Source organism: Callorhinus ursinus, unplaced genomic scaffold (genome assembly GCF_003265705.2).
Source record: "Callorhinus ursinus isolate GAN/ISIS: 27379988/994484 unplaced genomic scaffold, GSC_fseal_2.0 scaffold13, whole genome shotgun sequence".
Classification (NCBI taxonomy): domain Eukaryota; kingdom Metazoa; phylum Chordata; class Mammalia; order Carnivora; family Otariidae; genus Callorhinus; species Callorhinus ursinus.
The window spans coordinates 7,255,834-7,280,768 of record NW_027397075.1 but is presented as its reverse complement, the minus strand read 5'-3'; the positions used below and the strand labels follow the sequence as shown (position 1 = coordinate 7,280,768).

The window sequence follows — 24,935 nt, the reverse complement described above, 5'->3', positions numbered from 1 at the left end:
ATTTCCAGGTGAATAGCATCAGAATCAGTGAACCGAATTGAACTGTAGGACACCTGGCTGGCTTCCCCAATGCTGTTTGTTGGTTTGGAGAAACCACACCCCACATCGGAAACAGTCCAGAGCCCCCTTTACATGCCAAAGCCCCCCGCCCAAGATGCTAAGGGAACTGGCTATGGGGTAGCAGGCGCCTGGCCTAAGATCCCCCAGGGGATCATAACATGCAGCCACGTTGAGAAACGAAGCTACGGGAGGTATGCACACAGGTGTGCCAGCACTCTTAATGAATATTTAAGCTCTAATCACTTCAGAAGTATAAACAAACTTTGGGGGAAAAAAAGATTTTATTTTTAGAGCAGTTTTAGGCATACGGAAAAATGCATCAGGAAGCTCACAGAGTTCCCGAATATTCCCTCTCTAGCCCTCCCACCCCAATTGCCCCCATTATTAAAACGTCTGGCCTTGGGCGCCTGGGTGGCTCAGACGGTTAAGCGTCTGCCTTCGGCTCAGGTCATGATCCCAGGGTCCTGGGATCGAGTCCCGCATTGGGCTCCCTGCTCCTTGGGAGCCTGCTTCTCCCTCTCTCTCCCTCCCTCTCTCTCTCTCCTCCTCTGTCTCTCATGAATAAATAAATAAAAAAAAAAAATCTTTAAAACGTCTGGCCTTGGTGGGGTCATTTGTTAACAATGGGTGAACCATAATATTGAATCGCTGTTACTAACTGAAGTCCACAGTGTGAGTTAGAGTTCACTCTTAGTGTTGTAGGTTCTGTGGGACTTGATACGTGCATAATGTCAGGTATTCACCATCACACATGACACACAGTTTCCCTGCCCTAAAAGTCCCCAGCGCTCCACCTCCTCATCCCTCCCCCCCCCCCCAACCCTGGGCAACCACAGATCTTTCTGCTGTTGTCTCCACTTTTACAAATTTATTTTTGAAAGCATTTAAAAATGTAGCTAATTAAATCTTTTGGCACGGACTAAGTTTTCCACATTTGAATCAACATTTCCCGCTCTCGCTCTTTTGTTTCAGTCCTCCTTGCCACCTTCAATCAGGGGGACCGAAATAAAAATTTTAAATTTAAAATCTATCAAACTCCCCAAACTAAATAAATGTAAAGGAGATGTAAATAGACTTTCAAATGCTGATTCTGGTTAAGTTTGCAGCGTTCACACTTTCCGAGTTACTAAAACGGAAAACTGGGCTCAGACTTCTGGAACATGCTGTGTTCGGGAAGGGAGAAGGCAGTGGATTCCACGGGCCAGAAGCGGCTTCCATGGGATGATGCCGGGAGGTGACCTGTCCCAGAGGAAGGCCAGTGGGGAGAACAGTCGTGGTGAAGGGCAGGGTCACAGAGTAATGGCTGGGGTGCCAAGGAAATGCTGCTCAGTTCTGGATCGAGCTTGGCATGCACAGTGGCACATAGCAAGAAATGGGGTGGGAGGGGTAGAAGGAGTCACGGGGGGCCACTGAAAACCACGTCAAGATTGGTGCTAGCTTGGGCCATAGGGAGCCACGGAAGGTGCCCGAGTAGCAGAGTGGCCCATCTGAATTGTAAGGGGAAAGGACCGTAAGACGTGTAGCAGAGACAGCCCTGTGCCGGCCACTCCCTGGTCTCCTTTCCTTCCAGGCACACGCGACCGACCGCACTCCCTAGGCCTCTTTTGGGTATGAGCCTGTGACCGATTCTCGTGCACATATAGGGGTCGTTTCTGGATGGAAGCATTTAAGAAGCATCGTACAATTCACGCGCTCCACCTTGGGAGCCCGTGTTCAGACAGTGGCAATGTGAGGCGGTAGGGCCTCTGTCATCTGTCTGCCCGAGGAACAATGAGCAGGTCTCTGCCAATGAACCTGTTCAAGTAGCCGGGGCCAAAAATGATCTGTGCTGCCTCGAGCCTCTGCAGGCCCAGGAGGACGAGGGTCTGGATGAAGGTCACGGGGCAGTGATGTCATATGTAGCATCGGCTGTCCGTTGCCGCCCCGAACTTGGGGGCTTAACACAGTAAGTGTTTCTGTAGGTCCTGAGTCTGTGTGTTGGCTGGATGGTTCTTCTGGACTCACTCACACACCTGGTGGTCACTTGGGCATCTGGATAGGGGGCTCTGCACCAATCGACTGGCCTCTCCCAGGTCTCAGGGTCCCTGGTTTGGGATGGGCTTGGCTGGGACCCCCCCCCCCAGGTGGCTCTGCTAGGCCCGTAGGTCTTCCCTTCTGCGGGCTAGCCCCAAAGTGTTCCCATAGGGAGGGCAGACGGGCAAGCGAAGAAAGTGAAAACAGGCAAGGACCTGTTTTTTGTTAGGTCACATCGGCTAACAGCTCGTTAGCAAAGTCAGTCACAAACCTGAGCCCAGAGTCTAGGGGTAGAACAGAGGCCCTGCTCACAGTGGGGTGACGTATTGGGGCCATTTGGGCAACTACACCACATCACACACAGGTGAGGCCACAGGACTTGATGCCTGATTGAACATGGAGGGAGACATCCTGAATGTTTCCAGTAGTGGCCGCCAGCTTTGACTGCCATCTCTATACACGCCCACCACCCCACCTAACTAGATGTGGCCTCTGTTTTCATGCCCCTGGAAACCAGGCTGCCCTTGGGTCTTGCTTTGACCAGCACAATGTGAAGAAGAGACCCTGCGCCAGTTCCCAGCCTTGCCCAGCTGCCATGGAAAGGTGCTCAGGCTAGACCACTGAATGATAAGCAACCACGTGGAGAGACCGTGGCCACCTCAAGGGAAATCAAGGCACACATGAGAATGAGGATCTTCTACTCAATTCCCCCTGAAGGAAGCCCAGATAAAACCAGAGGACTCATGAGAAATAATAAACCATTGTGGTTGTAACCACTGTGTGCGTGCGTGCGTGCATGGGTGTATAGACGTATGTGCGACTTGTTACGCAGCAGTTGCTAACTGATAAAAGGGGAGATGGTGAGAAGGAGGCAAGGCTGATGCTCACGTTTCAGACTCGAGTTCGTAGGGCAGTGGTGGTGCCATTCTCTGTGGTAAGAACAGAAGGAGGAACTGGTTTGAGGAAAGAGTTGTGGATAGAAGTTTGTTATGCCTGAAGGACTGAAGGATGTGGAAAGCGTGACGACAAGTGGGCCAAGGACAGAGTCTTGAGACGTACTCCTCTTCAGACGTGGTTCTCAAACGTTAGTGGATAAAATCATCTGGTGAGAGCGAAAGACGCAAGCTCCCTGGCCCAGCCCTGGAGTTTCTGATTCAGGAGGTCCGCATGGGCCTGGAAATCTGCTCTGCAGCCTCATTCCTGCCCTTCGGCTCCCACTCCCACAGACGGAAAATTCCATCCCCGGTGAGTCAGGAGTTTGGCTGGGGACAGTGGGAGAAAGACCTGGAGCAATGCGGAGAGGAGGTTTATTTGAGTTTACTTTTTAGTGTGGGATGGGATCATTTTTGCAGCCTTGTGGGGAGGAGTGAGGGAGAGAGTGAAGAATGGAAGACCTTCCCTGCCTTGGAGCGGAGAGACTGGCTGAGTGGGAGGGCCCCTGGGTAATCAGAGATCGCAGGGCTGCTGAAGACAGCTGGGAGCAACGTGCCGGAAGTGTCTTAGGGGACATCAGTAAGGAAGATTGGAAGTGGGCCGGCCCTGGGCCTCCGCTGTGTGGCTGAGGGGGAGAAAGAGCCTGTGGTCATGAGAGTTCAGTGGGGCCTTCTGGCTGCAAGACCCTGGGCAAGCCACTTACCCTCTCTGAGCCTCACGTTCTTCAGTGAAAGAATAATTTGCAACCTGCCTCCCGTTGTACGGCCTAGTGGTCAAGAGCCCAGGCCCTACATCAGACTTTGTTGGCATCCCCTCCGTGCTGCTTACTGGCTCCGAGACCTTGGGCAAGACATTCCCGGTGACCCTGTCTTCCTCCCTGCAAACCGGAGATCACAACAGTCGCTGCCTAACAGGTGACTTCCTCTCTGGCCTCTGGGCTTGTTCATGCGGTTCGTTCTGTCTGAAATACCACTTGTCACCCCCGCTACCACCCTGTCCCAATCTGGGTGTCAGCTTTAAGGCAGTCTTCCCTATCACCCCGCGTGTCTCCTGTCATAGCCTTTATAAAACTAATGTCCAGCTTCGTTATCCGCTGTGCCAACCAGGCTGGGCACCAGGGCAACAGGAATCAGGGCCGTTTGGTGAGACCCGCAGCTCGTACAGAGCCGCTTGGCACCATGTGTTTTGGATGACAGTGCAGGCTCGGGAGCCCCATGGCCCAGGTTCATCACTGTCTCCCTCGCTAGGAGCTGTGTGACCTGAGGAAAGGAGTTCACACGTTTTGACCATCGGTTTTCTCACCCAAAGGCACAATTTTGGGAACATTGGGAACACTGCTAGCACGGATTCAGGCAGGAAAGATGCTAAAACCGCTGAGTGCAAGGTTAATGAACAGGATATTCACACGATCTCAATGAATTACCTCAATCTTTCTTCATTACAAATGGAAAAGGGTACCGTTTGCTGGAGAGGCAGGAGGGACAGACGCCCCCTTCCCCAAGCCAAGCGGCCAAGCCCTCACGTTACCAACCACGGGACCCCTGGCATTCAGTGCCTCTCGCTGTGACACCACAGTTGAGCACATTACTCAAGGGCCTTCTGCCGAAACCTTTTAACTGAATCTAATCATAACGGGGGGGGGGGGTGGTATTCTACAAGGCAAATGGCCTGGACTACATCCAAATTTATCCACGTCCTAAAAGACAAAAAATGGCAAGGGGGCGGGAGAGGAGGACTGTTCTGAATTAAAAGAGACTGAAGAGAACAAAGGGAAGGTGCGACTTTTGACTGGATCCTGAATGGGGGGGTGTGTGGGAGGAGGTCTTATTTGGGACAATTGAGTACCTCTGAATATAAAGTGTAAGCTAATAATTTTGCATCAGTATCAAATTTCTTGAGTATGAAAGGGCCCTGAGGTCATGTAGGATAATGCCTTCGTTCCTAGGAGCTACGCGCTGAATAATTTACGAAAGATCTCTGCAGCTCAGTTTGGAAGGGAACAGAAGAAAAAAATAGACCAGCCCCAAGCACCGGACACAAAGTCCGCGCGTGCGCAAAGCACGCTTTCCGAGACTTACTTCGCGCGGCTGGAGAGTCAGATTGGGCGCCTGGAGGCGGAAATACGTAAGGGCAGGTTCCGGTGACCGCGGAGACGCCGAAGGCAGCCGAATGGAGGAGGTGCCTCAGGGTGAGCGCGCGGAGGGGGCGTGGGTGGCGGGGCTGAAGGGACAGGAGCCACTTTAACTGTGACCTTGTGCCCGCGCAGGCTGTCCCGGAACCGGCAGCGCCCAGGCGGGCCGAGGGGCCTCATGTCAGGGCTGCCCCAACCAGCGGCTCTGTGCCTCCGGAGCCGGCGCCGCTCCCGACCCAGGTGAGGAAGGGGCAAGGCCTGAGCCGGAAGTGAAGGGCGCTAGCCGGGAAGAGGTGGGACCGGGAGGCCTCTTAGGAGGGGTGGGTCTAGAGGAGGCGGGCTGTGGAAAAGTCCGGAAGAGTAGAGGGAAGTAGTGGGATGGGGCGGAGCCTGAAGGACTATTGGCTGGTGTGGAGTCCAAGGCGGTCTCAGGAGGGCGGGGCCGGGAGAGGGGTGGGGCCAGAGGTTTGAGTGACAGTGACTGACGGGTCTGGTGGGGGCCGTCGTCCTAGGAAACAGGGTATAGACTTTGAACTGGGGGTTGCTCGGGAATATTCTTTGGACAGAACTGTCTTGATTTTGAAAAGGATTGATTCTCCCATTCATTTAACAGAAATACGTATTCCCTTGGGCACAGTGCTCTTTGCTGGGGATACAGCTGCAGTTTAATAGGGGAGACCCACCATAAACAAGTGAGCAAGCAAATAAATCATCGCAGCAATAAGTATGACCAAGGACAAATCGGAGGGTCGGAAGGACTGGGGATTTACCAAAAGGATCTTAAAAAGCAGGAGCCCGGGAGAATTCTGAAGGAGTTCGAAGAGGGAGTAGGGTTTGATTCCTGGGTCCTGCAAAGAGTATGACCTTGAGCGAGACTTCTCTGGTCTCTGAGCCTCCATTTCCTTATCCAAAATGGGGCGAGGGGCCCTGGCTGGCTCAGTCCACAGAGCATATGACTCTTGATGTCAGGGTCATGAGTTCAAGCCCCACATTGGGCTTGGAACCAACTTTTTTTTTTTCCTTAAGATTTTTTATTTATTTGAGAGAGAGTGCACTCACAAGCAGGAGAGGGGGAGAGAGGAAGAGAATCCCAAGCAGACACCCCATGGAGTGCAGAGCCAGACCTGGGGCTTGATTCTAGAACCCTGAGATCATGATCTGAGCTGAGCAGAAACCAAGAGTCAGACACCCCTTGGAACCTACTTTTTAAATATGGGGCGGGTAGAATATTTACTTCATGGTGGTATTTTAAGGAATTGAAGAAAGGTGAAATGTTGAATGCATAGCAAATGTATAATCTGTGATAGTTATCTGTGACTGGTCCTCATAAATGCCTGCTATTTGTCAGGGGTTCTTAACCTTGGCACTACTGACATTTGGATCTGGATAATTCTTTGGGGTGGGGTGCTGTCCTGAGCATTCTTAGACATTTTTTTAAAGGTTTATTTGACCGAGAGAACACGAGCAGGGGGAGGGGCAGAGGGACAGGGAGACAGTCTCCAGCAGACTCCATGCTGGGTGGAGCGCAAAGCCCAGCAAAGGTCTCAGTCTCAGGACCCTGAGATCATGTCCAGAGCCAAAACCAAGAATCGAACACTTAACCGACTGGGCCACCCAGGCACCCCTCATTGTTAGACTTTTAGCAGCACCTGTGGTCTCTACCCACTACATACCGGTGGCACCCCTTCCTTGTGACAACCAAAAATGTCCTCAGGCGGATTTTGCCCCCAGGTTGGGAACCATTACTATGTGTGAAGCTCTTCTGGAGCTGAGAATATAGCAGTGAACACTTCAGACAGTCTCTATCCTCATGGAGCTTAGGTTCTAGGAAGAGGAGGCAGACAAGTAAACCAATAAACAAAAAAATCTCAAAGAGGATAACAGCTTTATTTTCTTTGTAGTACTTATTGCTGTCATTGACTAGGTGGTATTTCACACACAGTCCCTTGAGAGAGCCCTAAGGATTTAGCTCCTACTAGTCCATTGGAAAAGTGACACTTGAAATTTAGTCAGGGGCTTCGTCACCTGATTTGCTTTCTTTGCAGCCATAGAAGAAATCAAAGAAAAAATGAAGACCGTGAAACACAAAATCTTGGTGTTGTCTGGGAAAGGTGGTGTTGGAAAAAGCACGTTCAGTGCCCACCTTGCCCACGGCCTAGCAGAGGATGAAAACACACAGGTGAGACCTTAGGAAAAACTGGGAGAGGCTCCTATATGAGGGTGTGTGATGATTTCTGGAGAACTGATTCCTTAGACTAAGTTGAATTGGTCTCTTGGGAATCTAGATCCTTGCAGAGAGGAGGAGGAAACGCATGGCAGCTATGCAGTGAAATGAAGTGTTTCATTAGATTCTCTAGCTATGAAAATGAACAGCAGGTGTACATTTCTCTTGGCATGCTGATCATTTTGTTAAGTTCAGACTTCTTTCTCTTAGCCCCTTTCTGCCTGTTTCTAGGCCAGAGCCCTGCAAGCTATAGCCCATGGGCAAATTCAGCCCCTCTCTTGCCTTTTTATGGCCTGTGAGCTAAGAATGATTTTTACATCTATAAACATTTGCTTTTAAATTGTTTTATGGTATCCTTGATTTTGCTCATAAAGCCTAAAATAGAGTTGACCTTTGAACAACATGGGTTTGAACTGCATGGTTCCGCTCATATGTGGGTTTTCTTGTAGTGCTATAAATGTATTTTCTTTTCCTTGTAATTTCTCTTAATATTTTTTCTCTAGGTTAGTGTAGTATAAAAGTACAGTGGTAACAATGCACAAATATGTGGTAATCGACTGTTAACTATAAGACTTCTGGTCAACAGGCTATTACTGGTTAAATTTTGGCAGAGTCAGTAGTAATACATGGATTTTCCACTGTACAGGGGTTGCCCCTAACCCCCGCCTTGTTCAAAGGTCAAGTGTATTTTCTGTTTGACTCTTGAGGAAGAAAACATTTGCCAACCCCTGAACTGGGCCACTCACTGGTGCCCAAGTATACACGTGAGCATGAAAACTCCAATTGCCCAGTAAAAATCCAACTGCTCTCTGGATTTCGGCTTTAATGAAAAGTATGGTATGATGAGGAAGAAAAAAATACTTTCTATCACAAAACTCGAATGGAAATTTACAGTACCTGTGATTTTAAAAATACATTGGGTTGTTCATGGGACTCATGATAATTTTGCATTGACCTTAGAAAAGTGATCCCAGTATTCACTTTGATTACCACTTGATACCTGATAAAACCATGAATACTGCGGTTTCTAATTTTTTTTAAAACACAGAACACATTCCGTCTTTGTTTTCTTCCAAAATGAAATTTTATTCAAAATTCCAATGGAAAAAATGCTTACACATCAGAACTGCTAGAGCAGCACGCATTCTCTTAGAATCCAGCTATCCTGTGGGTTGACCCCTGAATCGAGAGACCTGGCTGAGGACTTGTGTGCTGGCGCTGTGCGTGGCCTGGGTTAGAGAGCCTGCTGCTCTCTGGATGGGAATTGCCAACTAACTGTCCTCTTGTGTCTCAGGACGCCATTCAGGGCATGCAGAGGAGTTCTGTGTAACATAGGCACACAGTTGTGTTGTGTTCATGCTGTTTCTTCTCATTTCATTTCTTCCCATGGTCGTCATGCCTTCTTCATACACTGACTTATTTCTGAGCATTAATTTTCTTAGGCGTTTCTGATACTGAGTTATTTTTATATACAAGGGTTGATACTCAGTTCAGATTTCTTTTCTAACTGATAAATGGCCCTTCACTTCTGTTTAAAAAAAAAGTGCTAAATGGGGCTGTAAAGGTACATTTAATCTAGTACTGAAATTTCAAAACTGTCGCATATTGCCCGTTATATTTTGAAACTCTAAAAGCTGGATAAATTTCAGTGTTGTATACCTGTAGTAGGTAAACCATTTCACGTAAGCGTGAAATAGCACCATAAGATCTTAACGTAAGGCTTGATTTTTCTCCACAAAAAAGCCAGCTACAGTGCGCAGAGGATCTAGCCCACCATTCTTACATGTGCTCAGGACACTGAGATGAGACACCTCGCCAGTATCCAGGAACTCCAGGAATACAGTTCTCAGATGTCTGGATTAAGAAATTAGAGTTTGTTTCAGGGCTGGGCAGACTTTGTGTGTGAAGAGCCAGATGGTGAATATTTTAGGTTTTGCTGGCCCTACAGTTTCTTTGGCAACTGTTTAGTCGTGCCCTCAAACAGGAGAGCAGCCATAGACAGTCTGTAAACAAACAAACTTGGCTGTGTTCTAACAATTTTTTTAAATTTTTTATTGTTATGTTAATCACCATACATTACGTCATTAGTTTTTGTTGTAGTGTTCCATGATTCATTGTTTGTGCATAACACCCGGTGCTCCACGCAGAATGTGCCCTCTCTAACAATTTTATTGTCACTGATATTTGAATTTCATAGAATTTTTACATCGTGAAATAGACTTTTTTTGATTCCCCCCCTCAGCCTTCTAAAAATGTAATAACTATTCTTACCTCATGGGCTGTACAAAAATAGGTAGCAGGCTGGGTTTGGCCCCAGGTTGTAGTTTACTGGCCCCTGGTTTGGTCTGTAGCACCAGAAACACTGGTGCTGGCTGCGGAAGTGCATCTGTGAAGGAAGACAGACCTGGGCCAAGCCCCAGCCTTCTTGAGAGTGAAGAGGCTGAACTTGGTGATCCGTAATGCTTGGCTTTCCTCTCTCTCACCCAGGCTCTGAATTCTCCCTTATTCCTCATTTCTGTTCTGATCATTTTAGAATGCTGGAGCTGTTCCTGCCGGCCTGCCAGTGGCTGAGGTGGGCTTCTCTGAAATCTGGTATCCACCATCGAAGATGTGCTCTAGGGATTTGGGACAAGGGTGAGAAGCTTGTGAGGGACACCTGGGCTTAGGGAAGGCGGCCTCTGGACTGTGGTGGGGACGGATGGAATGTGTGTATGGCAGGCAGTCTGGTGGCGCTCCTCCAGTGAAGGGGACCAAGGAAGAGGCAGAGCCAGACCAGGGAGGCTTTGAGTGACCTGGTAAGACATTTGGCATGCATAGAGGCAGGGTTTGAGCATGGCTTTAGGAACATCGCAATGACAGCTGAGTGTGTGATTGGGTATCATTAGAGGGGACAGGAAGCCAGTCGGGAGATGGTGTTCGTGTCTCCGTGAGCAGCCACGAGGACCCCGATCAGGGCAGTGGGTGGAACAAGTGCGAGGGGACAAATGCGGGCGTACTTGGGACAGTGGAAGAAGCAGGGCCTCACCCCTTCGGAGAAGAGGGGTGGTCGGAGCTCCGGTTGAGCATTTGGGGCATGGTGGTGGGTACAGTCTAGCCTGGTGGCCGGGAATACAGGCTTTGGAGAGAGACTGCCCAGGTTCACATCCCAGTTCACCCACGCCACTTCTGTGACCTTGGGCAGGTTACCAGGCTCTCTGCCTCAGTTTGCCCTGTAAGACGAGAGTCAGGAGCAAGTGAGGTAATGCACGTAAATGTAAAATGCTTAGCATGGTGTCTGATGTGTAGTAAGTGCTCAATAAAGGGCTGTGATAGCAGTCATTGGTACGTTATCCACTTACTGGAACGTGGGGGAGAGGTGGTGATTATTTCTGCTGTAGTGCCGGGTTTGTAGCCCACCCCCACCGAGTACAGTGCTGAGCAGGTTCAGAGTCCACTTGTTTATTTTTCCTTCGGTTAATCAACAGTCTCCTGCCCTTTGAGGTTCAAATGTGCATTGGCCAGTTGGTTGGCCGAAAACTGATTGTTTCTCTGAGAGAGTATTCATATCATCCAGAATGCTCTTTGCTTTTGGAAGCTGTCGGGCACATTTTATTTTGTGTATGTGTGCACGTGAATTTTTTTTTAAATATAAAATCCTAGTATTTTACTAGTTTCAGGGTAGAATTTAGTGATTCATCAGTTGCGTACAGCACCAGTGCTCATTACATGAAATGGCCTCCTTAATGCCCATCGCCCAGTAACATGCCCCCAGCCACCGTCCCTCCAGCAACCTTCGGTTTGTTTCCTAGAGTTAAGAGCCTCCCTTTCTGATTTCATCTTCTCTTATTTCCCTCCCTTCCCCTGTGTTTCTCTGTTTTGTTGCTTAAACAGCTCACTGAAGATGGGCTCTAACCAGGCCAGATGCAAGTAACCACTGGGAAGAGGGAGCTATTTATGTATGATGGTGCAATATAATTCTATTGTGAAGTAGTTGCCTGGACTTCGCAACTAAAGGAAAACGTGCCATTCAGTGTGGAAATACGGCTAGAGAAGTTCGTATGTGATAAGAACCTAGGAAATAGTTTAAATATTTATGAAAACAGATTTAAAATGAAGAACTATGACTATTGTACAGTTACTTTCCTCACTGAGGACTCTGAACATCCCTGTATTATTTCATGTGTACTGAAGAACACATGATGGCTTACAAAAAAAAGAAGTCCGCACTTAGGAAAGTATTTCCTCACAGATCCTACCCATGACTGAAAGTGCCCCTGTGTCCAAAGGGTGCAGGATATTGACAGACAGTAGACTCTTGAGTCTGCCTGGTTGATTGATCTCAAGTAGCACACACTCCTTCCTTGCCTAAATTGAGGGAAATGCCTGGTCCCTTTTCTGTCTGCTGTCTGATGGAAGCTCATCCCTAACTCTGAGCAGGGCTGTTCTGTGTTAATGCTCAAGGCAGGCAGGTGTCCAGCAGCTCGTTAGCAAAGGGCGTGAGCCAAGAGGGAGCAGAATTGGGAACCACCCCCCTGATTAATGACGGGCAGGCTGGGGGTGTGTGAGTTGTGGTAAAGGGGGCAGGAGCCTTGATAGTTACACCTGAGCTGGGAGACACCACAGACTCACATGCTGTTTTTCCACGGCAGGGTCACCTGCTCCCACAAGTGACCCGTGGGTCGTCTTGCCTTGTGATCTGAAAGGCGAGCTATAGCACTAACAGGTCTGCTCTAGGGGCTTCCGGACTGAAGTTTCTGAGGCCCATCTCTGGGGCGGATAAACCTTGGAGCCGGAAGGGGCCTGATGATCTCCCGAACACTTGTTTGACAGAAGATCCGACAGAAGCAGTTTGTATGAGGTGACCCAGCCTTGGAGTGCCAAGAGTCAGGACTAGAGCTCACCTCCCAGGACTACTTCTTAAGGGGAAGTTTGGGGGTGTTGAGTATGGGAAAGTTTTGGATCCTGACAACACCCTTTTCCACGACTCCCTGGCTGGGAGAGAGGTGTGGCAAAGCCTGTTTGTCAGGTTCCTTGCACCTTCCACAGAGGCCCTGGTAAGATTTACTCAGGCACATTTCTCTCTGCTTGGGTTCTCTGGTCTGAGCAGAAAGGGAATCCAGTTGGATGGATATTAAGGTAGTGACAGGTTCAACAGGAAGCCTGAAAGGGACAGCACACAGGGCCCCTCGGAGGTCTGCATAACAGGGACTTGTCATAGCCTTTTTGGGTACCACCACGGGAGTGAGTGCCCGTGATTTGTTTCCTGCATCGGTTCCCTCAAGATTCACCCCCTTGGTTGAGCATAGTTCCTAGAAACAAATTGTCCCCGACAGAAAGGGCACGGAGACGGAGTGGCTAGAAACTGAGAGCACTGTTCAGTCTGTTAGGGTTATAATAATGGTGTAGTTTTCCGAGTCGTGAGGCTCTGAGGTAAAATGTCTGTGGATCATTAACACACACCAGCCTTGTGTGTCAAGAAGGCGAAGGAAGTCAGGTTGTCAGCCTGAGTATCCTTCTGTTGCATTCTTCAGGTGGTCCAGCAGAGGGCGGGGGAGGCAAGCGGCTGATCTGAGGATGAAAAGTTTTCCTGATCACGGGTGTGAGGAAGCAAGAGGTAGGGGTTTGCAGGGAGCAGTGAAGAGAGAAGCAAGAAACCAATTTAGGGCAAGTTAAAAAGTTACCCAGACGTGCTGCACTTTGGATGCTTGATACTTGAGCTTTCAAGATGAGTATTAACTCTTCTCTTCAGAGGGTTCCTGAAGACTGTCTCAGACCTCATTTATCACACCGAGAAAGCAGGATGTTTGGGGTGGAAGGAGTGATTGGAGATTGCACAGATCACTAGCAAAGAGCTTTTCTAGACTTCTTTCAGGAACCTTCCGTCATTAACCTTCAGGATCACAGCACAGTGGGGCTCGGTCAGAGCCCAGTAGGAGGTTCCACTCTGGCCCTCCTCTGCAGGCCCCATGGGGTAGTGGAAAGAGCCCTGGTGTTGGAGTCACCAGACTTCAGATTATGTCCTGGCTCTGCTGCTTACTTCCTGAACGAGTCCTTGGGCCTCTCCAACCTCCATTTCCTCTTCTATAAAGCCAGGATGATGATACCCACCCCTCAGGCAAGTGGTAAAGGCCGAGTGAATGGTGGCTGGACCTGAATCTTTAAGGGACCTGACGCCGGGTCTGGAAGATCACCCCAGAGTTAGGCCAGACATAGGGGATGAGTGTGGAAAGCCGTGGTGTTGCTGTGCTCTGCCAAGCTCTTTAGGAGTCTGAGACTGTGTGGCCATGGCCTGGAAGATAAATGTTGCAACTCCCCCGAGATTCCTCTCGGTCCTTGCTTGACTCCATTTCTTCCATCTTCTCCCCTTCCTTGTTTCCTCAAGAACCCTGTTTCCCTCTGAGTGGTGCATATCTGAAAGATTGTACATTCAGTCAAGTCACTGTTCTGGTCTCTTCTTGTTTCCCAGGTCGCTCTTCTGGACATTGATATATGTGGGCCATCAATTCCCAAGATAATGGGACTGGAAGGAGAACAGGTAATAATGACAGTAGGAACCGCGGGAAAGTATTCTCACGGCACACCCTAGCACCAGATACTACTCCCACACAAAGGGGTCAGCAGAGCCATGCGTTTTTGCGCAGCCGTGCTGAAACCAGGTGAACGTTCACCAGTCCGTCTGTCTGCCTCAACGACCACCGTGAGCTTGGGGGGTTGGGACTGGATATAAAGTGCACCCACATCATTTGACAAGCATCAGTTTCAGTGCCTTCTTAGAGGGGAAGGGAAACAGCAAGTAAAATGCAGAAGTAGGACACAGAAACTTCGCACTGCCTCGGAAAGCTAGACCAGTCCTTGCTAGGGGTCTGTACCCTGGAAACGGAATGTTTTTGCCCTTGTCGTCACCCCTGGGGAACTGAGACTGTGAGGTGGCAGAGTGACGGGTGGGGACAGGGCCACAGCACCACAGCAGTCCGTGCAGGTGCCGGTCCCCCTCCCCCCCCCCGGGTGGCAAGAAACTGTCCCAGAAAGGGTCCCCCTCAAAGGCAGTGCACTGAAACAAGGCTGGGGGGCTAGGATGTTCCCAGGGTGTCACATGGGTTCGTTCATTACGTCATTGCCGAGCCCTGCTGGGTGCTGGGGTACAGTGGTGCAGGAGGCAGATCAAGCCCCCGGCCCTGGTGGGAGGCGGCAGCTGATAGTAGAAAGTGAAAGCTGGGTAAGGGGACAGGGCGAGCCAGGGTGTGGTCAAGGGCACCGTGCTGTGGAGAGCGGGTGAAGAGCCTTCTGGGCCACGGGAGCAAGTGCAGGAGCGCCAAAGCCGGCGTGTACTCCAAACAATGACTAGTGGCGGAGGGACAAAGGGAGGGTGGCTGGACAGTAGCCAGAAGCACGCAGGCCAGCCTGTGGACGCTGCTCAGGGCTTGGGATAGGCGCCGAGGGGGCTGCGAAGGGTGCCACGCCGTCCAGGGTGGAGGCAGAGCTGCAGGGCGCCCGTCTGCGCACGCACCCACCGGGAACGAGAGGTATAGCAGGCGCCCGCAGCGTGGCCGAGCACCTGCTTACCTGTAAGCACTGTCCAGCTAGCCCTGACTGCACCCTTGCGTGAGCGTCCTATAAACACCGACATTTTTACGTGGCGAGAGAACAGGAGTTGTGCTGTTTTCTTCTTCTACACCACGAGTCATTTCCTTTATCCCTCTTTCAAGCCTGCTACCATGGAGAATGAGTTTAACTGGGAACGAAGGGTAGTGGTTACATTAAGAGCTGGGTGAACTAGGTGCAGACGGTTAAGCATAAAGCTGTGGCGATGAGCACAGACTCAGGCTTGGAATTGTTGAGTCGCTGTAGAACTTCTGAAATGGATGCGGCATTGCACGTCACCTGTATTGGAATCTAAAAAGTACCTAAAAATGGGAAAGACCTTAAAGCCAGTCACCCAAGACAACATATTCTAGGGTTGCATTTCTGGGAAGTGTCCAGAACAGACACATCTGTGGAGATAGGAGATGGGGGTCATCTGGGGCGGGAGGATGTGGAAGGATTGGGCATGACCGTCACGGGGCGCAGAGTGGCTTCTTGGAGTGATGAAAATGTTCTCAAACTGCTGGGTGCCCAGCTCTAAGAATATCCCAGAAGCCAGTGATGTGTACGCTTTGAACAGGAGACTGGTGTGGTATATGAATCAGGTCTCCACAGAGCTGTTTAAAAAAGTAAGACTGCAAGAAAACGGGCTTTTTGTTTCAGCCACTAGGTTGCTCTAAAGCCCACTTGCTAAGACTGATGTGTAGTTGGAAGTTGAGTCAGTTCTCGTCTCACGATGAGAAGGCGGTGCAGAGTGGAATGCTGGTTATTACTGAACACCTGCTGGAAGGAGAGAGTCTGAATCTCGAGGTGGCCCCATGAGCTTCCTATTGGCCCCCTCCCCCTGGGGGGTGCAGCAGACCAGCACGGACACTCAGGCCGCGGACGGGGCAGGTTCTGGGCCACCTGTTGAGTGAAGCAAACCCCTTTTACTTCTGGAGTTGCAGAGGTGGCCTGCATTTCCTCAGCAACGCCCCCACCCCCCAGGTCCTGTCCCACTTAAAACCTACCTTACACCCCAAATTATATGTGACCTCAGCCAAGCTTGGTTCCCTGTCTGGATCTAAGCAGTTTCAAAATAACACAACCTGGGGGTCGGGAGGGGGTAGGAAATACAGCTTCTTTTACCCACTGCCTCGCCCCTAGCTGCTCACTCTCTAGTAAGAATTGAATGGGTGGCATTTAAGACAATGAATTGTATTTTCTAAAACTGTCTTCCTAATCTGTAAACCTTTGTGGGTGAGAAGTATGCCCACGGTGCCTCATTTCTAACCAGTGAATGTCGGTGTTCGTGTTGTCACAGGTTCACCAGAGTGGCTCGGGCTGGTCTCCGGTGGTGAGTTTTCACACCTTTGCCTTATTTGCAGGGCAGTGTGCCCTGGGTCATGTGTTGAGAACGGATATGGTTTGGGCTGGCAGCACCTTCCTCAGTCCAACTGTTGATCCATCAACGAGTATTGTTGGGGGCATTCTTCTAGGCTCAGGGAACACAGGTAAGGTCAGGGATTGGCAGACCGTTTCTGTAAAGGGTCAGATAGTACGTATTTTCAGTGTATGGGCCATACACTATCCACCATTATAGCGTGAAAGTCGTAGTATGTAAATGAATGACCGGGGCTGTATTCCAGTAAAACTTTATAGAAAACCTGGGGTTTGGCCCAAGGGGCCACAGTTTGCCAGCCACATGAGGGACTGCTGCCCTGGTTCCCGCACTGCACCATATGGCCCCGGGGTACCTCGTTCCGGTCCCCCAGTACAGTAACCCTTCTTCCCCCGAAATGATTTGTGGATTCAAAGAATGAATAGGCCCAGAGATCACACGGTCACTTTGTTCTCAAAATGGTTTTGTCAGTCTGAGCTCCGATAAACGACAAGGAAGTGCTATGTGCTGTGGTTTTAAGTGTTCTTGGCTTCATCCTCCAGTTCGTGGAAGACAATCTGGGGGTGATGTCAGTGGGTTTCCTGCTCAGCAGTCCTGACGACGCCGTTATCTGGAGGGGACCAAAGAAAAATGGTTTGCCACTCTGCTTTTTCTCTGTGAGCACGATCTTCCAAGAGCAGAACTGCTTTAGGTTTCCTTTTCAGCCTGTCCCATCAGGATGGCAGTAGTCCTCTGCTGGGCTTTGCAGAGGATCATGGTTAAGCATCTGGTTGCCTCTGTCTTGGCTGTTTGAAGAGAGCTAATAAAAATAGAGAGCTGATAGAAATTGTTTTATGTCTACTGCGATTGTTTCTGTATTTGAAACTTAGGTAACTCTGAAATTGTTTTTACTGTGGTTTTATAATAGCTTATTTATGTCCAGGAAGTGTGTGAGGTGAAATCCTAGCAGGTTGGTTGGGCATGGAGGCTTCAGGTAACCGTGCAGAAGTGTCCTTTATAGGGCAGGGTTCCTCAGCCTTTGCACTACTGCCTTTTGGGGCCAAATAATTCTTTGTTAGGGGTGGGGTGGACTGCGCTCCACATTGCAGGATGTTGGCCGCACCCCTGGCCTCTAGCCACTAGCCACTAGATGTCAGTGGCACCCACACCCCCATCGTGACACCCCTGATTTAGACCACAGGGCAGGTGTACGTGAAGATCACAAAGTGCCTCTGTAGCATTGTAGATAAGGAAGAGAGAAAAGGTCTCAGCGGCTTACCTGTGTGCGTTCTCTCCAGGCATGATCAAGCAGTTCCTTCGTGACGTGGACTGGGGAGAGGTGGACTACCTCATCGTGGATACCCCGCCTGGCACGTCGGATGAACACCTGTCGGCCGTCCAGTACCTGTCGGCGGCACACATCGATGGGGCTGTGATAATCACCACCCCTCAGGTGAGCAAGCGCCCCAGGGGAGCTGGCTCCAAACTTGGCCGCGTCCAGCCTTGAGGCCCGTTTCTCGAAGCAGCTCCTGGAACATGTGCTCCAACAGCCCTCAGTGTGGATCCCCAGAAACTTTGTTAAAAGCTTTATGTTTGGTCCAGGCGTTTGCTGTTCACAGGTAAGCATTCCACTGTTATTTATGTCCACAGGTGAAAGTAGGAGTGGCTCATAATTGCCTTCCATATGTCCTTCACAAAGCCAGCAAGACCCCTGGTGCCATTCCAATCTGGCTTGTCCCTTGTGGTCACGTCACCCTTACTGTGCTCACGCAACCTGCGTGCTGCTTCCGTGCACCTCGTCCAGTTTCCCAGCAAGCTGGCCTGGGGTATAGACCAATTTCTGGATAAGCCGCTGCAGTCCTTGCTCCTCCTTCAGCAATGCCCAGCTCCTGTACCAGTCACCTAGAGGCTGTGCTGAACCCAAACTGAGGAGAGCACAGGAGTGTCCTCTGGAGCGAATCCACCAGTGAGCAAACGCAGTCCGGTCTGCCACGGGCTTTATTATCGTTGAAAAGAAAGCAGTAGATTACTCTTTTCAGTTGTACCTTTTGCCACGATATTCTTCTCCACTCCTAAGAAAGCACAACAAAGGAGGCTTTAGTCTGTCCGTGAATCAGTCCATACCACCCCTCGTGTTTCACCAAACCTTTGCAGAGTACCAGCTCTGCGTGGGCCCCGTGCCAGGCACCAGGGAAGCAACAGGCCAGTTCTCCCTCACGGCCTGTGTGGCTCATGGAGGAAGGTGGGTGCCGGACACGAGGCACACACGGGGCTCCAGCAACGTGTGAGAGGCACCGTGCGCCACGTGAAGGTGCCCGGGTTGGGGAGTGCTATGACGAGGTGTGTGTGTGACATCACTCTGGTGCCCTGTGGAGAGGGTCTTGGGGGCACATGGAAGGTCAGGACACTACTTAAGTGGCGAGAGTGGGGAGCACCTGGCCCAGGGGGTGGTAGTGAAGATGGACTTATTCTTAACAATGTTTTTGAATTTTTACTGAGGGGGCCCCGCTCTAAACCAGCAGTACTGTCAGGGGCAGGTCGCGAACAAATTACCTAAAAGGAAAAGAATCTATTTGGAACGGAGCACTGTGATGTGGGATGTTGATAGTGGGGAGGTTTATGGGTAGGGGGGCAAGGGGCATACAGGAACTCTTTCTGTTCAGTTTTGCTGTGAACATAAAACCACTCTAAAGTCATCTATTAAGAGACAACAAAAATCCAGTTGGCACAAAGGTGGCCTCTCCAAAGCCACATTTTACTGTGAAAGCGAGCATGGTGTCCCCTTTTGGTTCAAGAGGGAAACAGACTGAGCAGATACTGGCCTTTCTCCAGGAAGCCGTGGGAGGATGTCCTGCATTTGGTATTCTTCGTGTGGAACGTCTCTGGAGAGTGTGACTTAAACACGGTCACCCACCTTCTCAGAGCCCTTCCCAGCCATTGGCAGAGGCAGGCGGCTCTCTTTTGGGGGTCCTTTTTGACAAAGCAGGGGCTTTACTTAAAGGACCATTAAGGAGAGAACCGCAGAGGTGCAGTGAGATGCAGAGACTAATACCGGTTGACACCAGCTTATTTTCTAGCTAAATGCCTTTTTGTCTGTACCTCAGTCTCAAAGGGACCGAGAACCAAATGTGTGTGTCAGGAGGAAGAGGCGACTCGAAGCCTTGAACCTTTGGGAGCCCAGGAGTGTCAGGGCCACCGAGGCTAGGGGAGCACACAAGTGTGGGGTGTGCCCGTACTTGACAACAGCAGGCTAGGAATTGTGTGTCTGTGATCCCATGACCCGGGGAGAAGTAGAGAGGGTACCAAGCCAGGATGATACGCTACTTACTGTCGAAGGCGCTTTTGGAGTTCACAAGTGAATTTGATCTAAATGTGGCGACATTCCTTATTTTCTTGTCCATCAAGTTGTTTTCATTCATAATAGTCTAGATCAGAGATTAGCGAACTTTTTGTATAACGGGCCAGATAGTATTTTAGGTTTTGTGAACCACACGGCCTCTGTCGCAAACACTTGTACCACTGTAGGACAAAAGCAGCCAGTGATAATATACAGAGGGCCGGGCGGGGCTGTGTCCAGAAGTTTCTTTAGAAAAACAGATGAGGTCGCCTGTGTGGCTCAGTCAGTTAAGCGTCCAACTCTAGGTTTCCGTTCAGGTCACGATCTCCAGTCAGGAGATCAAGCCCTGCATAAGGCTCCGTGCTGGGTGTGAATCTGCCTGAGAATCTCCCCCTCACCCACCCCCCCCCCCGCTTTCTCTCCCCGCCCCCATGAATAAGTCTTAACACAAAAACATCCGGACGGGACCCACAGGCCATACTTTGCTGTCCCGCTGATCTTGAACATACGGCACAGTTTGGCTTGGTGTATATTGATGAGAAAATAGAACATGGGGATGTTGTAAAAGTCATTTTTCTGTGTATTCATTGTAAGTTTGCCATTTGGCCATTCAGGTTTATCCTTTTAGGATGTGGGGGGAAGTAGCCCCTAGAACAGGTCTCAGCACATGGTTGGCACTAGAGAGAGAACTTGGTAAGTCTCTAAGGCTTTATGCTGGTGAACCCACTGCATCGCACCAGCCATCCCTGCAACCACGCAGACATTCTTTCTTCCACTTTGACTTTGAAACAAATGGTCTTTTGAACCTTGATAGGAGGTGTCCCTCCAGGATGTCCGGAAAGAGATCAACTTCTGCCACAAGGTGAAGCTGCCCATCATCGGAGTGGTGGAGAACATGAGTGTCTTCATCTGCCCGAAGTGCAAGGTGGGAACGCAGCCGCCCATGGCTCAGCTAAGCGGTCCCTTCTGTGGAGGACGAAAGCCTGGAAAGGGGTCTCGGTGACACTATTGCTGCTTTTTCTCTGTCGTTTTGGGAAGTGCAGTCACAAAAATGTCTGTTGCTGAGTTAATGAAAATTCGTCTAGTGGTTAATGTTTCACATTTCGACAGCCATTTTTTAAGTTGCTTAAAAATGTGGTCCATTTTTAATGAATCTGAAACAAAATCCTAATTCTCCCTTTTAACTTGCTTCTCAGAAAGAATCTCAGATATTCCCACCAACAACAGGGGGTGCAGAGGTCATGTGCCAGGATCTGAAGATCCCGCTCCTCGGAAAAGTGCCTCTGGATCCACACATAGGTGGGTGAGTCTCAACGCCGTCCCGACCGTCCGTTGCCAGATGGGGCCTTCACACCCTGCTCACCCGCCACGGGCATGACTCTGGACGGGGGCGGGGGGGGTGGGGGGGGGAAGCAGACGAAGAGCCCCCACTCCGGAGCTCCCCTCCAGCCAAGAGAAACCATCAACTGCGAGGGCATGTCGCCATGGGAGTGAGCAGACCTCCGTGTGAGGAGGGTGGCGGGGTGGGGCCTGGAAGGTGGGGGTGAAGACTGGTCAGGGACGTGCTCAGACAGGAATTAGGTTCTGAGGTGAAAGTCATGAACAGAATTAGCCTCGAACACCCCTTAGGAGGACATCCTGCCTCCCGGGAAGTCCAGACAGCCCTGTCTCTCTCAGCACTAGACGAGGGCATTGGCCTGCCTGTAGGGGCCCCATGGCATGAAAAATGTTCCCCTTTTAGTACCAGAGTCCCCTGGGTCCCTTCCAGACACTCCATGAGCAGCAGCAAGACTGAAGGGGGTGGTGGTGGACCCCATCCCCATCCGGTATTCACTTTCCAGTATCAGCTTGCCAAGTAGCATGGTTGGGTCACCTTTAAGTGACACCTGCCTCCAAGTTTTTGTTTCCCTGAGGTAGAGTCGGACTTAGCTTAAGTTTGCTGTGCCTGTGATGCGCACGGTGGTGGGGCGTAGCGTCAGCAGAGGGGCCTGGGCCTGAGGGAAGCCTGGGGGGAAGGCTGTAAGGCAGGCTCGGGCCCAGGTACGGGCGGCTGTGCACCCAGGCCTGGGAGCTGGGCCTTCAGGGGTTAGGGTATGAGAAACGGAGACTTAAGGGCATGAGGGTGAGTACTGAGAGGGAGGCCTTCAGGTGGCCCTGCAGGGGAGCGCAGGGAGTAAGCCTAGGGCACAGGGGGTGGTGGAAGAGGGACACACATGTGCGGGAAGGTGACAGGATTTGATGAGTGGGGAGAAAGGTGGCAGATGTCCGAGCCATCTAGCAGATGGGGACATGGCTGAGAAGCAGTGAACACGGGAGGCAGTGTTAGGAGGAGGGCCAGGTTCCCCCTCGCATGCTGGGTCTCAAGGCAGGGGAGGCCTTGGGTTTGTCAGCACGTTCAGGAATGTCGTGGGAGGTGCCCTTCCAGGTGAGACTGGGGCATGTAGAGAGGAGGGGCCGAGAGCATGGTGTGGAGGGCACAGTCTTGAGGGGCCGCGCGGGTACCGAGTGCCTGCTCGGAGAACCCTGGCACCCAGGAGCGGGTCCCGAGACCCCCCACTCCGAAACCCCACCCTGCTCTGTGCTTTCCCCCATGCGACCCGGAAAACTCCAGCTGCTTCTCAGCAGGGGTACAGCCACCCAGGAAGGTGACTCTGTTGGCGCTGACCAGACGTGGTGCTGAGTTTCCCCGCACCCTGCAGGTGCGGGAGCAAGCGTCTCCTGCTCAGAGGCCCTCAGGGCAGGTAGACGGCAGGGGTGCATGCGAGTGAGCGGGTGGGCCGTGGCCTCCTGGCACCCTCGCTGCCGTCAGCCTCCACCTGTGCCACTGCCTGCGTCCAGGTCCCTAGGGCAGGACTGGTGGGCAAGAGGTGAGGGCGATGCCTGGCAGAGAATGGAAGGAGAGAGGAAGGGGGAGGTGTGTGCCTTTCTGCCTGGCTCCAGCTTCAGCCAGGCTTTTCTTTTTCGGGCCGTTTTTCACGAAGCCACGTTCTGAGCACTTTACAGTAGATGCTGGCAAAGCAGAGGGTCCCGAATACAGCTGCTGCGCAGTCCCAAGCTCAGAGAATGAAGTGCCTTCTAGTGGGCAGGCCTGTGTGACAAGTTACGGGGCCTCGAGCCTCACTTGTAGCTGGAACCCCGAGGCCAGCAAGCATTTGAGCAGGGTGGTTAGCGCTGTCCTCTGCCGGGAAGGAGGACAAAGCTGTGAGGTCACTGTGACACCCCGCCCCCCCCAAGCTCTTTTTGTCCAGTGGGAGCAAAGGCAGATTCCTGGGAACAGACAGGAAGGTGTGAAGGCACACACTCCAGGCCGCGCTGGGAACTCCATGGCAAGAGGAGGTGCCGCCTCTCTGGCACTGTGGTTCTCAGCCCCGCCCCGGCCCACAGCCCCTGCCTCAGAGCCCTGCTCTTGCACCGCCAGCTGGAGGCGCCACACCCTGATGGCCTCATCTGTAGGAGCGGGTGGTAACTGGAGGGGAGTTGTGGGGACGACCCCAGAGGAGCTCCAGAAAGCCTCAAAAACAAGCTCTTCAGACCGTAATGCCTGTTCTTGGAACACAAAGCAAAGGGGGCCCAGCCAGGGCTGTGAAAATCGGTACACACTGCCCATTAGGTGACTGTTCTGGGACCTGGGACTTCCCAGCCCTAGTCCAGCACATTCCCAGGGTAGCTTGGGCTCGTTTGGGCTCCACCTCTGCCAGCCCCTCCTGCTGGCTCCTTCCGTCCATCGGTTTCCCTGTCCCAGGGGGCAGCAGCCCTTACCAGGGCCCACCTGAGGTTGGGGAGCAGCTGGGAGGAGCAGAACCATGGACCTGCTTCTGCAGGAGTGCGGAGCAGGCGGACGGGGGCTCTGCCCAGGCGGTCTCCTTGCACGGGTGTATTTATATTCCCATTTATCTGGTGTGTGTCCTCCGCTTTGCTTTTCACTACAAGTGAGGGGGGACGCTCAAGTTCTTAATGTCACCGGTCCAAAAGAGCCCCTAGTTCACCTTGCCCGTTTTTTTTGTGGATTTTTTTTTTTTTTTCATTTCTCTAAGGTAAGAGTTGCGACAAAGGACAGTCTTTTTTGATGGACGCACCGGATTCTCCAGCCACTTTGGCCTACAGAAGTATCATTCAAAGTACGTGTGTGCGTGAGTCCCGTGAATTCAGAGTGCTGCCTGGCTGGGTGTGAAGATCCCCCTTAGAGCCCTTTGTGGGTCATCGGGGTCACTGCCATTCGCCTCGGGTGGAGAGTCATGCTCGTGGGGGCTGGGATAACCCCTCAGCCCAGGAAGCCAGGCATCTTTGAGAAAGTGGTTGGGGGGATGGAGGGAACACCATGTGCAAGCCTGAATGTGCTGGTCATTGGCCCCCTGGGGCCTGGATTTTAAGGCAGCTGGGATGGGGGCAGTCATTAAAGCTATAGGCTTTTGGTCTGTGCCAAGTTCCTTTTGCCCAGGAAAATGGTGCCCAGGGCAGATAGCAGCATTCCTGGGCTTCTGGATCTGTGGAATGGGCTGATGTAAGCTCTCCAGCTGTGCACTTTCGAAGAGTCAGGGCATTGGCAGAAACAGGACCATTTGAGTTCAGCCATGAGGCGATTCGGCTCTCGCCAACAGAGGCAGGGCTGCCTGAGAAACGGGCACACCACTGTGGCTGTGTTGTCTCATGTTCCAGGAATTCAGGAGTTCTGTGGTCACCATCAGCCAAAAGAAGAGCACTTCCTCAGTTCCTGAAACACGAGAGCATTTGAGACGCAAGCTGCACGTGCAACTCAGCCTGAGCAGCCTGGGGACAGCGTGGGGGTCTCGGGCAGAAAGGGACCGGATTCTGGTAGGGTGTGAAGTCATTTTTGCAGAGACACTTTAATTGTAGTATTTACACTTTTCAACATATATAAAGGCATTCTTTACAAACATGCTGTCTTAAGAATAAAAATGTCTCCTCAGACCTCTCCCTCAAGGCTTGCTTTCCGGAAAACCAACAGCCTTTTGGTCAGGGAATTCTTCTCTGCTGGAAGCTTTTTTAAGGACCGAACCTCTTGCTTCAGCCACTGTGGCCTCAGAAGAGACGCCTAAAAACGAACCATTGCAAAACCCACAGTCATGGTTTCGAATAACATGGTCCAAATGCCACTGCTTTAGATTGAGGGGGATGAAGATGGCCCCAGAAAGCCCTTAAATCACTGATGTAAACAGAACGGGGTCTGTGCCCGTGCCCCATGAACTAGTATGTGTTCACTGTCCAGTCATTGCCAGTGTCCTACAAGACCGTGTATAGGGTTTTTTTAAATTAAAGAGACCGATGTAAACTCTAGAATTCTCTTCATGGCCTGGAT

General features: G+C 51.2%; 3 protein-coding genes across 12 annotated transcripts in view; 1 reads left to right on the top strand and 2 right to left on the bottom strand.

Annotated features, from left to right (window-relative positions):
- Window positions 1-5,277, bottom strand: part of TEKT5 (tektin 5) — a 49,695-nt gene extending 44,418 nt beyond the window's left edge. The window contains exon 1 of the mRNA XM_073899517.1: window positions 5,085-5,277. The gene's annotated coding sequence lies outside the window, so the exon portion shown is untranslated. The remainder of the gene's footprint in view (window positions 1-5,084) is intronic.
- The window catches only part of NUBP1 (NUBP iron-sulfur cluster assembly factor 1, cytosolic), a 29,389-nt gene continuing 9,554 nt past the window's right edge, over window positions 5,101-24,935 (top strand). The window contains exons 1-12 of one of the 5 annotated variants that reach the window (XR_003205074.2): window positions 5,101-5,194; window positions 5,273-5,377; window positions 7,183-7,316; window positions 13,807-13,875; window positions 16,225-16,257; window positions 16,845-16,935; window positions 17,580-17,734; window positions 20,433-20,543; window positions 20,815-20,917; window positions 23,653-23,736; window positions 24,275-24,430; window positions 24,547-24,916. Coding sequence is in view for 2 of the 5 variants with exons in the window: in XM_025855625.2 (XP_025711410.1) it covers window positions 5,176-5,194; window positions 5,273-5,377; window positions 7,183-7,316; window positions 13,807-13,875; window positions 16,225-16,257; window positions 16,845-16,935; window positions 17,580-17,734; window positions 20,433-20,543; window positions 20,815-20,917; window positions 23,653-23,736; window positions 24,275-24,333 (963 nt within the window). In the remaining 3 variants the exon portion in view is untranslated. Of the gene's footprint in view, window positions 5,195-5,272; window positions 5,378-7,182; window positions 7,317-13,806; window positions 13,876-16,224; window positions 16,258-16,844; window positions 16,936-17,579; window positions 17,735-17,931; window positions 20,544-20,814; window positions 20,922-23,652; window positions 23,737-24,274; window positions 24,917-24,935 lie in introns of those variants that run through there. The other 4 variants (XR_012380449.1, XR_012380450.1, XM_025855625.2 and 1 more) reach the window with 4 other exon arrangements.
- Window positions 18,268-24,935, bottom strand: part of TVP23A (trans-golgi network vesicle protein 23 homolog A) — a 40,428-nt gene continuing 33,760 nt past the window's right edge. For 5 of the 6 annotated variants that reach the window (XM_073899520.1, XM_025855634.2, XM_025855632.2 and 2 more), the window contains one exon: window positions 24,444-24,671. The gene's annotated coding sequence lies outside the window, so the exon portion shown is untranslated. Of the gene's footprint in view, window positions 18,354-24,443; window positions 24,672-24,935 lie in introns of those variants that run through there. The other variant, XM_025855633.2, reaches the window with a different exon arrangement.